Source organism: Danio rerio, chromosome 21 (assembly GCF_052040795.2).
Source record: "Danio rerio strain M-AB ecotype USA chromosome 21, GRCz13ab, whole genome shotgun sequence".
Taxonomy (NCBI): domain Eukaryota; kingdom Metazoa; phylum Chordata; class Actinopteri; order Cypriniformes; family Danionidae; genus Danio; species Danio rerio.
In genome coordinates, this window is record NC_141041.1 from 42,310,001 (window position 1) to 42,323,890 (window position 13,890).

At 39.5% G+C, this 13,890-nt stretch overlaps 1 protein-coding gene across 3 annotated transcripts; it reads right to left on the reverse strand.

Annotated features, from left to right (window-relative positions):
• Positions 1–2,727: 2,727 nt before the first annotated feature.
• fgfr4 (fibroblast growth factor receptor 4) lies at positions 2,728–13,590 on the reverse strand. 3 transcript variants are annotated; one of them, XR_015519334.1, is made up of 20 exons: positions 12,955–13,590; positions 11,811–11,992; positions 10,072–10,256; positions 9,846–9,984; positions 9,346–9,609; positions 9,173–9,262; positions 8,918–9,084; positions 8,696–8,819; positions 7,824–8,014; positions 7,585–7,723; positions 7,304–7,497; positions 7,054–7,199; positions 6,844–6,965; positions 6,649–6,759; positions 6,377–6,567; positions 5,646–5,768; positions 5,273–5,343; positions 4,842–5,037; positions 4,522–4,703; positions 2,728–4,432 (listed from the first exon to the last, which is right to left on the reverse strand). XR_015519334.1 is itself a non-coding variant. In XM_087299048.1 (20 exons), the coding sequence occupies exons 2-20, from the start codon at positions 11,899–11,901 to the stop codon at positions 4,256–4,258; spliced, it is 2,769 nt and encodes a 922-aa protein (XP_087155174.1). In that variant the 5' UTR covers positions 11,902–11,992; positions 12,955–13,590; the 3' UTR covers positions 2,728–4,255.
• Between the last annotated feature and the right edge of the window lie 300 nt (positions 13,591–13,890).

A 13,890-nucleotide genomic window follows, 5' to 3' on the forward strand; every position in this document is an offset into this window, starting at 1 on the left:
TTGTACGAGTTTAGTCGTATGAAATTGTACGATTCATAAAAGGAGGCGTAGCACCAAAACATATCTTAATACTAGGCCCTACTTGTTGAGACCGCTCAACGTGTATTAAGAGTAATCCAGATTTCCACTGACTGTGGCAATGAACAACCATTGAAGGGCAAATGTGGCAGGGACATTTCCAAGGACAATTCCAGCAAGCATGGGCACTGTCCCTGGAAAACAGACATCTGGTCACCCTGTAGTATGTAGAAATGAAGCAGAAAAGCCAGAGCTTGATGGAGCTCAGGGCTTTTGCTAGGCTGGTTTGGGCCCATTGCCCCTTTGGCTAAACATGCTGGAGATGAGAGAGACGGCCAGCCCAGTGGTGGTCAAACTCTTATCTAACCAACAGCAGCTGGCTGAGATTGTCTCCATGGAGAGACAGACACGTTTGGACTGCAGTGATAGTTGTCCCGCTTGTCTCATAATGGTTTGTTATACATGAGAGATAAGTTTGTGATGCAGCAGACAAACGTCTAGAAATTTAGATGCTGATAGTAAGTCAATCAGCCTAATTGAAGCAGACGAAATACAAACAGTTTACAATCGCTAGGTGCGAATATTAAATAATGCTGATAAGAATTGCGGGTAGCATGTGGGGAACACTTCATTTGACATTAAAGGAATGTAAAAAAAAAACTGCTGTTGTGCTTATACATTAATTAAACCATATTACAATAATATGTTAAAATAGAAAAATATTAAATAATTGACTAGTTTTATCTTGAATATAATTTTGCATGACTTTAACAGCCACTTTAATATCCAAAATGTATCATTTACCTCATATTTCGAAAAACAAAACTCAAAAAACACTAACTGAAGTTTGCTGTTTGTGACTCTTTAGTAGTTTTACAAATAATAAATTTAGCTCCTCTGTCATGTTTTTTATCACCTTTTTTTTTTTTTTAAAGCCAAAGCTCTGTAAATGTATATTATCCCGACATGTTTGGCTAAGTTTACAGGTACAGTCTGGTGTCTGCAAGTTGATGACGGTGAAGAAGAGAAAAATGGAGCTGAAATATAGCCAAACCATATCAATATATATTCATAACAGGAAACTAAAATTTTAAACCTGAACAAAAATACCTGATATATGACTTAAACCAAATATCTAAAGGTTTCAATGTCAAATACAATTCAGTAATGATCATTTGATTTACACTTGAAATTGTAGTGCTAAAATATACAATATTTGATTTTCTTTTACTTAAAAAAAGTTTAACTGAACAACCTAAGGGTTCTCACTAGGATTGGAAATGGTATTCTAGTGAACAAGGCTATGAATATAAGCCTATCGTTATAATATATAAAGGCTCTGATTTTTTTTAACCGAATAAATTTTTTTACTTTCTTGCTTAAATCAAACTTTTGTATGTCTGTCTGAAAAAAAAAAAATTATTCTTGAGTACAATTTAAATTCATCCTTTTTTGTTGCTTATACTCAAGTAAAAATTTCAGCTTTTAATACCTTTTATTCATGTCAGATTTTCCTTCGTTATCTGTTATTGTGTCATTTTTAGTACTATTAGCTCTCCTGTTTGGAAGTCAACAAGCTTAAAACACCAATTTTGCATTGTTCACTTGTTTAAATTTAGAAAACACATCTTAATACTAGGCCCTACTTTTTGAGACCACTCAACGTGAATCAAAAATAATCCAGTGACACTCTTAAAATGTAGATAATCCCGACATGTTTGGCTGCGTTAACAGGTACAGTCTGGTGGTTGCAAGTTGATGAAGATGAAAAAGGGAAACAATGGAGCTGAAATATAGCCAAACCATAACAATGGATGTTGAACAAAATATTATATATATATATATATATATATATATATATATATATATATATATATATATATATATATATATATATATATATATATATATATATATATATATATATATACAGTAGATGTCAGAATGATTAGCCCCCCTTTGATTTTTTTTTCTTTTTTAAATATTTCCTGAATGATGTTTAAAAGTTAAAAGATCAAGGAAATTTTTACAGTATGTCTGATAATATTTTTTTCTTCTGGAGAAAGAAAGTTTTATTTTTATTATTTTTTAGAGAGTTTTATTTCAGATAGAATAAAAGCAGTTTTAAATTTTTTTAAGGTCAAAATTATTAGTCCCTTTAAGCTATATTTTTTTTCGATAGACTACAGAACAAACGATCGTTATACAATGGCTTGCCTAATTACCCTAACCTGCCTAATTACCCTAAGTAACCTAGTTCAGCCTTTAAATGTCACTTTTAGCTGTATAGAAGTGTCTTGAAAAAAATCTAGTCAAATATTATGTAATGTCATCATGGCAAAGATAAAATAAATCAGTTATTAGAGATGAGTAATTAAAACTATTATGATTAGAAACATGTTGAAAAGATATTTTCTCAGTTAAACAGAAACTGGGAAAAAATAAACAGGGGAGTTAATAATTCAGGGGGGGCTAATAATTCCGACTTCAATTGTATAAATTTATAACTGGAAACTAAAATTTTAAAATCCAAACAAAAATCCCTGATATATCCATGACATGAAGGAAATCCAAAGATTCCCTTATTTTCAGTGTCTGGGATGGTCCTTTTCCAAATTCCATGACCTGTGGGGACCCTGAGAGAAAATTATCCTTTCCAAATAAACAGTTCTTCACTTTGTTTACAGAAACAAAACACAAAAAAATGGCTCGGTATTTTAAATTATACTTTATTTAATATAAAACAAACAATAAACAAATAAATTAAATATTTCTAAAATAATTCTCTTCAGGGGAAATTTATAATAACATTGTTTGATCGTTACATTGGGGAGTTATACACAAATGGAATGTCATGTGGTTCGTAACTATGGATTTTTTCATACATAAATTCTGCAGGGATGAAGGACTCCTTATGAGTCTCATTTATAGTTCAAACATCTCTGTAGCTGCCTGAAAAGAAGATTTTGAGATCTGGCGAAAGGCAATCGAACAATTTTGCTCTCGCTGGGCAGATCTACTTGTACTCGTAGTATGCTGACCATTTGTCCCAGAATGTGCCCGAAGGGATCTGTAGGAGCGTCCCTGGCTGGGAATGCAAAGTATTGGTAAATTAACTTGAAAAAAGCCATTGGCTTCTTATCAGCTTGTGGGAAGAGGCTTTGCATTCCCTGAAGGACATTGCCGAGTTTGTTTAGAAAGGCCAGCATTAGCATTTGTATATTAAAAGATAGTGCAGGATAAGATGGGCAGCTGGAGCCATTAGCATAATAAGGGGCTTTCTCATTTGCACACAAGCATTAGACAGCCCCCCAATCACCCTCGCCAGCAGTCACACACATTACAGCTGCATGAGACCATTGTCCACCTCGGCCTATGCCTGGACCATGCAAACAAACTGGGGTGGTTGAAAGGTTACAGCCAGACAATGGAGGATTCACCGTTTGAAATCAATCAATATCAAGGCATTTCACATTCAGTCGAGTCCTTTTCTTCCGTACAGTACTGACAATGGAAGTGTTGCTGGTCCTGTTTGAATGGGGTGAATGGTCGGAGAGAAGACCAAGATGAATCTATGCTTACCAATCGGTGAGGCATGAAATGAACAGAACAACAGGAAGTTGAGTGCTCAGAGATTTAGCCTTGACAGTGTACAATGGTACGAGCAGCAAACAATAGCTATGGTAAATGTGTCGATGAACCGTTTAGGAATAGCTGTAGATTTACAAAACTTCACCTAAGTAACACCTTCACTTTATATCATTTAGAATAATTTATAGAATGTAATTGTCTTCTGTAGTGATATGTACATAAAATATTTTAAGATATTCACAGGAAATCCAAAAAATCAGGCACTTTGCTGCCACTACAGCCATTTTTTAACATGCAAGATCCTGAGATTTAAGACAGTTCTTTAAATAGGAAAACGTAGAATAAATTTTTATAGAGAGAGATTTATATTTATCAATGCTATCCATTTTATATCAAAATAAATGTTCTCTTTTTTTTTAAAAATGCTTCTGTATGTTGCTCGAATGTAGCGTTCTACATCTAGCGGCACCCATTCAGTAAAATCATTTAGCTCATGATCAGTCCGGAAGATATGCGAGTGAAAATTATTCACCACCAAGTTTCATAGTGCCAAGCATCATTATAATGTTCTTAGGCAGAGCGACGAAGGCCACAATCCTTGTTTTGTGTTTCTGACATTCACAAGATGTGCCACAAAAAAAAAAAACTATCGCATTGTCGTCTTTAGGTCCATCCGAGAATGCACATCGTGGTAGCCAAGGAGGCATGGTTCGGTTGACAAAGCATCATGGGTAAACACAGAATCATTGTCTGAAGAGCATGAGCTGGAGGTGTCCTCACAAGATGGAGAGTACTGTTCGAAAGGGGTGGATAGGTCCAGGTACTAAAAACACAAACATAAGAACAATTTAGAGGCTTGGATATAAAACACCATCTTACGGGATTCAAACTGTCACCAAAACAGGTGTTTACCTCATCTGAAATTGACACCAGCACCCTATCGAGCTCTTCCACAAGTTGTTTGAACGTTGGTCTTTGAGTTGGTACTGCATGCCAGCACTCTCTCATCTTCATGTAGCTATAAAAGCAATGGGAACATAAGTAAATCACCTTAAAGTGATACACTATCAGAATTAAATGTACAAAAGCTGTCACTGGGGCAGTACCTTTTCAAAAGGTACTTTTTAGGTACATTTGCATACTAATATGCACCTTTGAGGTACCGCTGTAAATTATGTGGGTACAAATTTGTATCTTTTAAAAAGGTACTGCCCCAGTGACAGTTCCTGTACCTTTATTTCTGAGAGTGTAAAGTAAACACAATGTTTGGGTAATTAGACTGATTCTTACAGTTCATGGGTGCAGTTGGAGGGTTTATCCATCCGATGGCCTTCCTTCAGCAGCTTAAAAAGCTCCTCTACTGGTATCCCAGGGTACGGAGATCCTCCCAATGTGAATATCTCCCACATCAAAACCCCGAAAGACCATCTGTGAAAACCAGAGGTCAAAAATGTCAGGAGACTATGTAGGATAATCAGCTTGAGCAGTACTAATTCGATGCTCCTGTTAGTCATATACTTTAGTCATTAAAACATCCACCGTCTAAATCAGGATTAAACTACAACAGTGCAATCTGGTTAATCTAAATTGACCGGCATTCCAGCCAGAGGGATCTCTGCTCAGCTGATTCTTTGGCATAGCTGCAGTGATTAGCCAGACTTACACGTCGCTCTGGTGTGTGTAGACTCTGTCAAACAAGGCTTCTGGTGCCATCCATTTCACTGGCAGACGTCCCTGAAATTGGAAACAACAGGGCTGTGAGCGGGACAGTTAGCTGCCACACAGGCCGAGCCAAAGCACTCCACTTTCTTTTGATCCACAGAAACATGGCTGCCCACTCCTTTGCTAATACTCCCTGCCCCCCCCTTTCTCCAATTATTTTCTATTAAGCTGTCTGCCAGTCAGCATGGACACATTACACATCTGTCTTTAAAATCATTAGGACTTCAAACAAGCATTGCTTCCAAATGGGATATTGTTAAAAAACAACCGCTCGCTAAAGATCTAAAAAAACCTTGAATATATTTATAACTCACATTAGTTGTCTTCTTGTAGTAATCAATTTGATGCACTCCTCTTGCCAAGCCAAAGTCTGCGATCTTCATCACATTGTCTTCTGTCACAAGAACATTTCTTGCAGCTAAATCTCTGTGAATGCACTGTAGAGAAAGAAAAAGCATTTCTGTTTAGTTGAAATGACCCAAACAACGTTTCGCTGACTCTGATAAGTAGATAAACATGTTCATAGTGAAGCTAGAGTTTGCTGCCGCAAACCTCAAAAGTAATGACAAACTACTTTCTATACGAGCACAGCTGTCTAAATCAACATATAGCAAGCAGCTAAATTTTAAATAAGCCCTACTTTAAATAGGCTCGGAGCTAGTTTTTGATGTAAATGCATGTCATTAAGTTTATTTTGGTTTTCACTTTAAATAGAAGTGGTATTTGACGATTGAAAAAGAGGACGAAAAAGGCCCCTGGTTTGTGGCCCTTAATGGAGGGGTTTCAGACGGCTGCATTCTTAGCAGGCCACAAAAAGCTAGTAATACGATCCAGCGCACAGGCGGGTCCGAGCGCCTGCTTGCTAACAGATTTATGGCAGTGCTAAAAAGGACAAAGCCCACAGAGACAGGATGGACACAGCGGTAAACACGACACACCACCACTCCACTAAGGAATGCCTGGCATCACGTGTCGGACAAAGGGATGTGTTGATAAGATTTGGGAGGGGGTTCTGGTTTTAAACTGAAGCTAATTGAGCCCTTACTCTTTTGGAAGCCAGGTACTCCATGCCTCTTGCCACTTGGTAAGCACAAGAAACCAGGTCTTTGAAGGTGAGCTGTTCCTCAGGAACCTTGGTCACATCAAAGGTGTAGTCCATGCCAGGAGGTCGACGAGCTCGGAGATATTCCCGTAGGCTACCTTTTGATGCATATTCAACCAGCACGTACAGCGGACCTGAACCAGAAATATACATTTCAATGTCAAGTGGCAAAATAAGGTTCATGCAACAAAGAGATGTAACAGTGTTTAGCTTACCGTCCTGTGTACAAACACCAAGAAGATTTATGATGTTCTTGTGCTTGTCCATAACCTTCATGAGCTCCATCTCAGAGATCAGGTCTGCAAGGTCTTTATCGGTTGCATCATCTGACAGATAAATCCCTCTTTAGTCTTCAATTCAGAAATGCTCAATACTTTAATACAACATCTGCATGTCATGTACACGCATACCTTTTAGCATTTTAACAGCTACAGTTGCCATATGATCTTGATTCTCTTTGTTTATCCCATACGCCTCTGCTCTAACCACTTGACCAAAGCAACCCTCTCCAAGCGGTTTCCCTAAAGTCAAACTGGCATGAGAGAATACAAATAGCTAGTTAGTTTACCATTACATGAAATAAAACATCTTTTACAGCTACAGCTGCAGGTACTGCTTACTTCTCTCTTGGAAACTCCCAATCAGGGTCATAAGGCAGTTCAAACTCCATAACTCCAGCCAGCATTGGGGAACAACTGGAGGAAAGACGAGCCACCCTCATCAGTGACGCACTTGATTTTCCAGAAGAATTGGACTCCACTGAATACTGCGATAGAGTCCAAAACATACATGATTAGAATCCAGAAAGCTCTTCTGAATACCATGATCTTGGACAATTATCATGAGGTTTATTCAGGAGTGTCATCTTACCTGTCTGCGCAAAGGAAATTTGGAGAGTTTCTGTACTGGGAGCGTATCAAAAGGCTCCCGACTGGGGTGAACCTGCATGCGGCAGAGGACCACAATAACAATGGCCATCACCAGTGCCAAAAATCCAGAAGCATAGATGATGATGTCAGTGTATTTGGCCTCCATTAGGTCCACCTCCTTGGCTACATCCTCCTCTGTGGAACAGACAGGCATGTTTTCACTATCTGTACGCGTAAGTGATTTATATTATTTATTTAATGCCTGTGTCTTTACAAACCTACCTGATAAGACTGTGAGCCAGGCAGATTGATGAGAGAAACCAATAGAGTTTCCAGCCAAGCAGGTGTATTCTCCAGCATCCTCCATTGAGATATTGGTAAGATACAAGACTTCAACTTCAGACATGTTCAAGCTTCCTGTCTGTTTAAATAAACAATCAAGACAAATCAATATTTTTATACCAAAATAATGATGTGATTTGTCTCCAAGAAAAAAAAGTAAGGAATGATTTCCTATATACCTTCACAATCTTCACATAAGGAATGCCATCAGGCCCATAACGGCTGCCATTCATTTCTATATGCTTGAGCCACTGGATGTGAGGCTGAGCATCACTGTACACTTTACACAGGAACTGGGCATCTCCACCCACTATAGCTGTAGTGTTTTTGGGGAGACCAGCTTGAAGAATTGGCCTGTGTGGAGAGCGTTCTGAAAGGTGAAATTGGAACATTTAGTTCTTTTTCTTAACATTTAGCAAAATAATTATACAAATGCAAGTTTACAATCAAGAGAATTTAAATTAAGATACTAAGGCACAGGGACAGACATGCAGCACTTTCCAAAGCTGATCAACGCACACTAATTAGTTCCATAAAGGGATTTTTAAAACTAGGCCCATGCATTGGGCTGCTTTGAAGTCGATGAGCTCTTTATTCCCTGCTCTTTCCCTCTTCTGCTAGGACACAGCAGTTGACCCCACGCTGGGTTCTTAACAAACAGGTCTGTCACAGGTCAGGTAGAAAATTGGTCTGGATGCCTCAACCAACAGCGTTTCCAGGCACGTACCATACAGACTGATGCCAGCCCCCACCCCACATTTCCCTGCTGTGATGATATTTATTGCCCTCTTCCAGTGTGGATCCTACATATCTGTGTAGACATGTACAGCCTCGAGTGAACCCTGGTGCCTATGATGCAGCAGCGTGCCTGTGGCTCTCTCTGAAGTGCATTTGGTGCCTGTCTCGCAATGTGACGCCACTGAGCTGGTAGTACAGGATCTCACTGATTTGATGCTTATTGCCTCTGACATTTGCTAAGCATGGCAGGCCTGCAATGGCTCCTCGTGGAGCCAGGCGACTGTCTAGAGCAAGCAAGCAGAAGCCCTCTTACCCAACACGTCCAAGAGGTAGGTGTGAGCGATAGATCCATATTTGTTCTCCACCACACAACTGTAATTCCCACGGTCTGAGGGAACCACACTCTCCATGACCAGGCTCCAGTGCTGATGTCGTAGCTGCACACAAAATGAAACAATGTAAGCATGCTGGTATTTATGCCATTTTGAGAAGTTCAAGCCATTGCTAAGCCTCCAATAGATTAAAAATCTTTCACCTTGATGCCACCAATCCTGTGCTCTCCTCTGAATTCTCTGCCATTTTTTAGCCAGCGAATGGTGGGAAGAGGGCTCCCAGTTGCAGGGCAGCGGAACTTGACAGTATTTCCAGCTGGGACTGCATACAGCTTCTTTTCCATCCTTTGAGTGTGAGTCCAGTATGGTGCTAAGTAGAAACCAATGTTACATTTATAGCTATCACTCTAAAACCGCAAATTAATGGGAATAAATTTGAAATTACAATGTATACTAACCTCTGGATATGTAGACCTGGTCATTTTCGGTCTCAGGACCAATGTCATCAAGACCATTATCTTCATCATCATCTCCCGACCCTACAGCATCTGCAGGGACATATGAAAATGTATTACATGAGCACTCAAAACACTACTATTGTTTTTATTAGTCAACATACGGCAGAACCTACCTGCCACTGTGATAGTGAAGTTGCGTAGAGCCTCTTTGGTGCCACGTAGCATACACACATATACTCCTGAATCTTCATAGGTAACATCTGCAATTTCCATGACTGCCGCTCTTATCTGGATACGGGCATTGTGTTGCACCCGAACACCACTCTTGAACCACTGGACAGCTCCAGGACGGTTTGTGTCACAACGGAGTTTAAGTACATCCCCGAGCTCCAACAGCAGGTGCTCTGATGGTTCCTCAGTTGGCTCCTCTGAAACTTCTGGAACAAAACATCAATGCAATATTTACTAATGGCTCCACAATCACAATAACCCAAAGCTTACATTTTAGCTGTGACCTTTCAACTCTAGTGGTCTCTTTGACCTCCTAAATACTCATAAACCGGTTTTCATAGTAGTATTACGCCAATGGTTAACCTAGCTGACCTTTCAGAGAATAACCTCAGAACCGCCCTGAAGATGAGTAAGTTAGATGGTATCAAATGGTATGGCTTACCCGATAAGACTTCCACCCAGGCAGAGCGAGTAGCCTGACCAGCTGAGTTTTCCGCCTTGCATACATACTCTCCAGCATCTTCCAAAGAGATATTAACCAAAGGAAATATGTTGACTTTGGAGAGGTTCTCAAGAAGAGGCTGCAGGGGAAACAAATGTAACATTACTCCCTCGTTCCTGAAGACAGAAAATATGCATAATAGAGGATCTTTAAATCACTTTCTCACCGTAAGAGCTGTAAGTACTGGTGATCCATCAGGCCCCAGGCGATTACTGTCCTTCTTGAACCACTGGAGACGTGTTGAGGCTGGCTGGTGGAGCTTACACACCAGCTTCACATGTCCTCCGACCAACACAGTAGCATTCTCAGGATATCCAGGAGTAAGTATGTGTCGTGAAACTCTGATATCTGCTGGAGTAAAAAATGAGGTTTCAAACATTTCTGGTGTAATTAGTCTGTAGAATAAACCACATTTAATAAACATGTCTAATTAACATAACTCCACGCTAATTACTAACTAGAGCCTTTCTCACAAAGATCACCACTGTTTTAGAGCAAATCAGGCAAACAAAGCCACAAACAAAGGAGAGAACAGAAACACAATTCTCGGCTGAGAATGACCTAACTTTGACTTCACAGCAGTGTTCCTTGTGGCCTAGAGGTGAATGTGATTTCGAGCATTTGAGTGAAGAACGCCCCCTATCCAAGCAATGTCACCTCCAGCACTGAAGCATAACATTCTCCCACCAATACACTAATGAACTTCGATGAATAAAACTAGAGCCTGGCCCGTATCTGACCCTGAAAAGGGTGCGAATGGTCAACTGGAAAATAAAGACACGCTAAACAAAACACACAAAACACATGCGCCCACTAAAAATAGGCTGAATAGATGAACTGGCAAACATTACATAAAAAGAAGTCTCTTGAGGACACACTTTGTAGGGGCACATATCATCATTTGAACTTTCAAACCCATGCAGACTTTCCCAAACACTATCGGTGAACTCACAAAGACATATTTTCAGAATTGAAAATACTCATTAGCTGTAGATAAATCAAATTATTTCTATGAAATGCTTGTATTTGTACTTCCTCCTAAACAAGTTCATTTCTGCCTCTTCTTGTTCTTAGCTCTGCATTTCTTACTTGCCTGGGTGGCTCTGCCCATTAAAGTCTTACAGTTGTCAAATGACTTTAATTTTTCTTGGCAGGAACTTAGTGGGGCATTGTTGGGCTGCACCACAGGGTTTTGCAACCTTTATCACCTTCCAAGCTCTGTACGTAGCTCACAAGTGTTTAGAGAAAGATGATTTTAACGAACACTTTGCCCCAGTCTTCACAAGGATCTACATCTGTTCCTTTCATTCACTTTGACTCAAAACAGTGCACGTAAGCTAAGAGTATCAACAGCCCAACAGACAAGGCTAATGACTAATGATGTGATTTAAGGAAATCCTCTGATTTGTATACAGGAGACTTTTTCCACACACACACACAAAAAAAAACTCAGGTCCATGAAAATCTTAGTAGCTCTCAGAGATAATCTCATACCCCCATGGCAGGTACAAAATCTAGACAACCCCCTGTTTGTACAATTGAATAAGAGATCCATCTTTCCCACCCCCCAACATCCCACAATCTCCTGTCACTGGCACTGGGCCAGACAGATTTACACTTCCGAGCCTCAGGGCTTTGGCAGGATCAGGTAGCACTGTTTATGGCTCAAGAAAATACTGGGATTCTTTTACTCTCTAAACGATTACATCCTTTCCAACTTCCCCTGGACTTAAATTCTGTGCAATCGGCTCCACTTAATCATATATTAAATATTCATTATATTCAAACCATGCATTGCAGTGGGTCAGATTATACAGTTAACTACAACATAATTATTTTAAAGACAATTTATTTTGCAAATGACATATTGTGTGCTTGTATACTGATTTTTATTAAAAACTATACCTTTTGCCCTGGGTTCCCCGGATGTTATGCTTCTTGAGCACACCAGTTCCATGAAACAGATGGCAATGAAAACCTTTAAGATGCTCAACATCTTGCTGAGGTAATGTTTGTGAGTGTGAGAGACAGCTGGTCAGCTTCAAATGCTGACTCCAGGCATTGGCAACCTCTGTGTAGTCACAAACCTGAGAGAAAAAAGAGCTGATTTACAATTCACGGAAGCCATTGTGAAAGATGAACCTTTAAAATGACATAAATGCATAATGCATTGCACATCCCAACCCTGCCGCATTTGAAAATGAATGTCCCATTGTACACCTACATCATTGTTGGACATCGTCCACCTCCCGCATGGACATGAATAACCCTTAGGTACGAATGCGCAGCACTTAAGGAAAGTTGTTTATGAATGGAACCTGTACAACGTGCTTGCAATGGGTCGTTTCTATAAATAAACCCCGGAATTGGATCCGGAACATATATGACTTCAACAATTAGCATAATTATTTAAATTTATAGCTGATATATTACGTTGTTTGTGTATACTACATTGTTTTAGACGCAATGCGCATATATATATATATATATATATATATATATATATATATATATATATACATACACACACACACACACACACACGTATGTGCTTACTCCAAGTGTGCATCTACAATACTTGTTTTTGCTCAGCATGAGAGGTAAATAATAGCAAACGTCAGGCTCTCCGGGTACGAGGAGACACATGTGATCTCAAAACATAGGAGAATTTCACACCGGGGTGAGAGTTTGGTTAAGCTAAATGAATCCATTTACAAGTGTGAAACCACTTGGTGGTGTTAATGAAAGTCGCAAGTAAACCTAAACCGGGAGAGAAAAATAAACAAGAGCTATATATGAAAAGTCGGACTTTCATTTAATCAATAGTTAACATAAGTGCATTATATTTTTATGGGCTACCAAATTCCTAAACCGCGCAGAAATAAGCGCAAGCGAAGAACAAAACAGTGTTTTATCTAGTACGTTCATTCAAAACAGCCTTAATAACTAACTTGAACAACTGATTATTTAAGGAACATGCATAGCTATAAATCATTTTCATGCAACAAATCTGACCCAAGTTCACCACATTCAAATAATATTTTTTTACCTATTTTCCTGTGCCCTTTGCCCGGTCCGTACGGGTTCAATAAGGCACCAGAAGTACTTAGTACCCTTGGTTCGCGGTGGCCCCCGAGACCCTCATGTGCCCCTTTTCCCACAGGTTCGGGATTATTTATCGGTCAATCCAATGCGCAGCTTTTGGTAAAGCCTGAACTACTCTGGTAAATCCATTTAAAAAGCAAAACCAATACGCGGATGGTACAAGGGTAAGACTGCTAATCTTCGGATTCAAAGTCCAGTGCTGCTTTCCTTTGATGAGCTTCTCCGCGTCTCGCACTGCGCTCGTAAGCGCTACCGACTCCAAAACCCGCTCTAGATATCCACAAAAAATTATGATTTAGTCTCCTTTTCTTACTCAAAATGAAAAGAAACTCCAGCTTTAGACTGTCCGTTGAAAATCATCCATAAACAATCACTCTGCCGCGCGCCTCTGTGTTATTTCACGTGAATGCTGTGGTTTGCGCGCAGTGACAGTGGACCGCAGTTCAGCTCTCGCACTCTCTGTTCCTGTAGAATGATTTGCTCCACAGTTTAGTTGAGTTTTAAATCTGAAGAGCGTCTGTCTGGCAACTTTCTGCTCAGAGCAATGCGTCTCTCTGGCAGTGGGAGACAACAGCACTCTGAGGGGAAGGTTCACAACAATGGACTAAAATCTGAGGGAGAGAGAGAGGGGGGTTAGAGGGGGGTGTTAAATCCCCCACCCACAAAAACAAATCCCCAGAGGCAGACCCCAGCAGTGAGGTCTATCGATATTATATTATAATTAGATATAAATTATAAGCAATGATATAAAATGCATTCTATGAGAATTACAGCAATCTGTGACAAATTTATATCAATATTTGATTTTTTTAAGGATCAGAATTTTTTTATTTTTTATTTTGTGGACGGTTATACTCCCTGGTCATTGGTAAATTTAAGA

Bases quoted from the DNA above. Each gene is read 5' to 3' on its own strand.
- fgfr4 (XM_087299048.1), bottom strand. From the start codon at position 11,901: ATGTTGAGCATCTTAAAGGTTTTCATTGCCATCTGTTTCATGGAACTG. The intron at 8,015-8,695 runs GTAAGAGGGCTT...TTCACCTTTCAG, and splicing joins CTACCTCTTGGACGTGTTGG to AACGCTCTCCACACAGGCCA. The intron at 4,628-4,899 runs GTAAGAATCAGT...TTGCTTTTATAG, and splicing joins TCCAACTGCACCCATGAACT to CTACATGAAGATGAGAGAGT.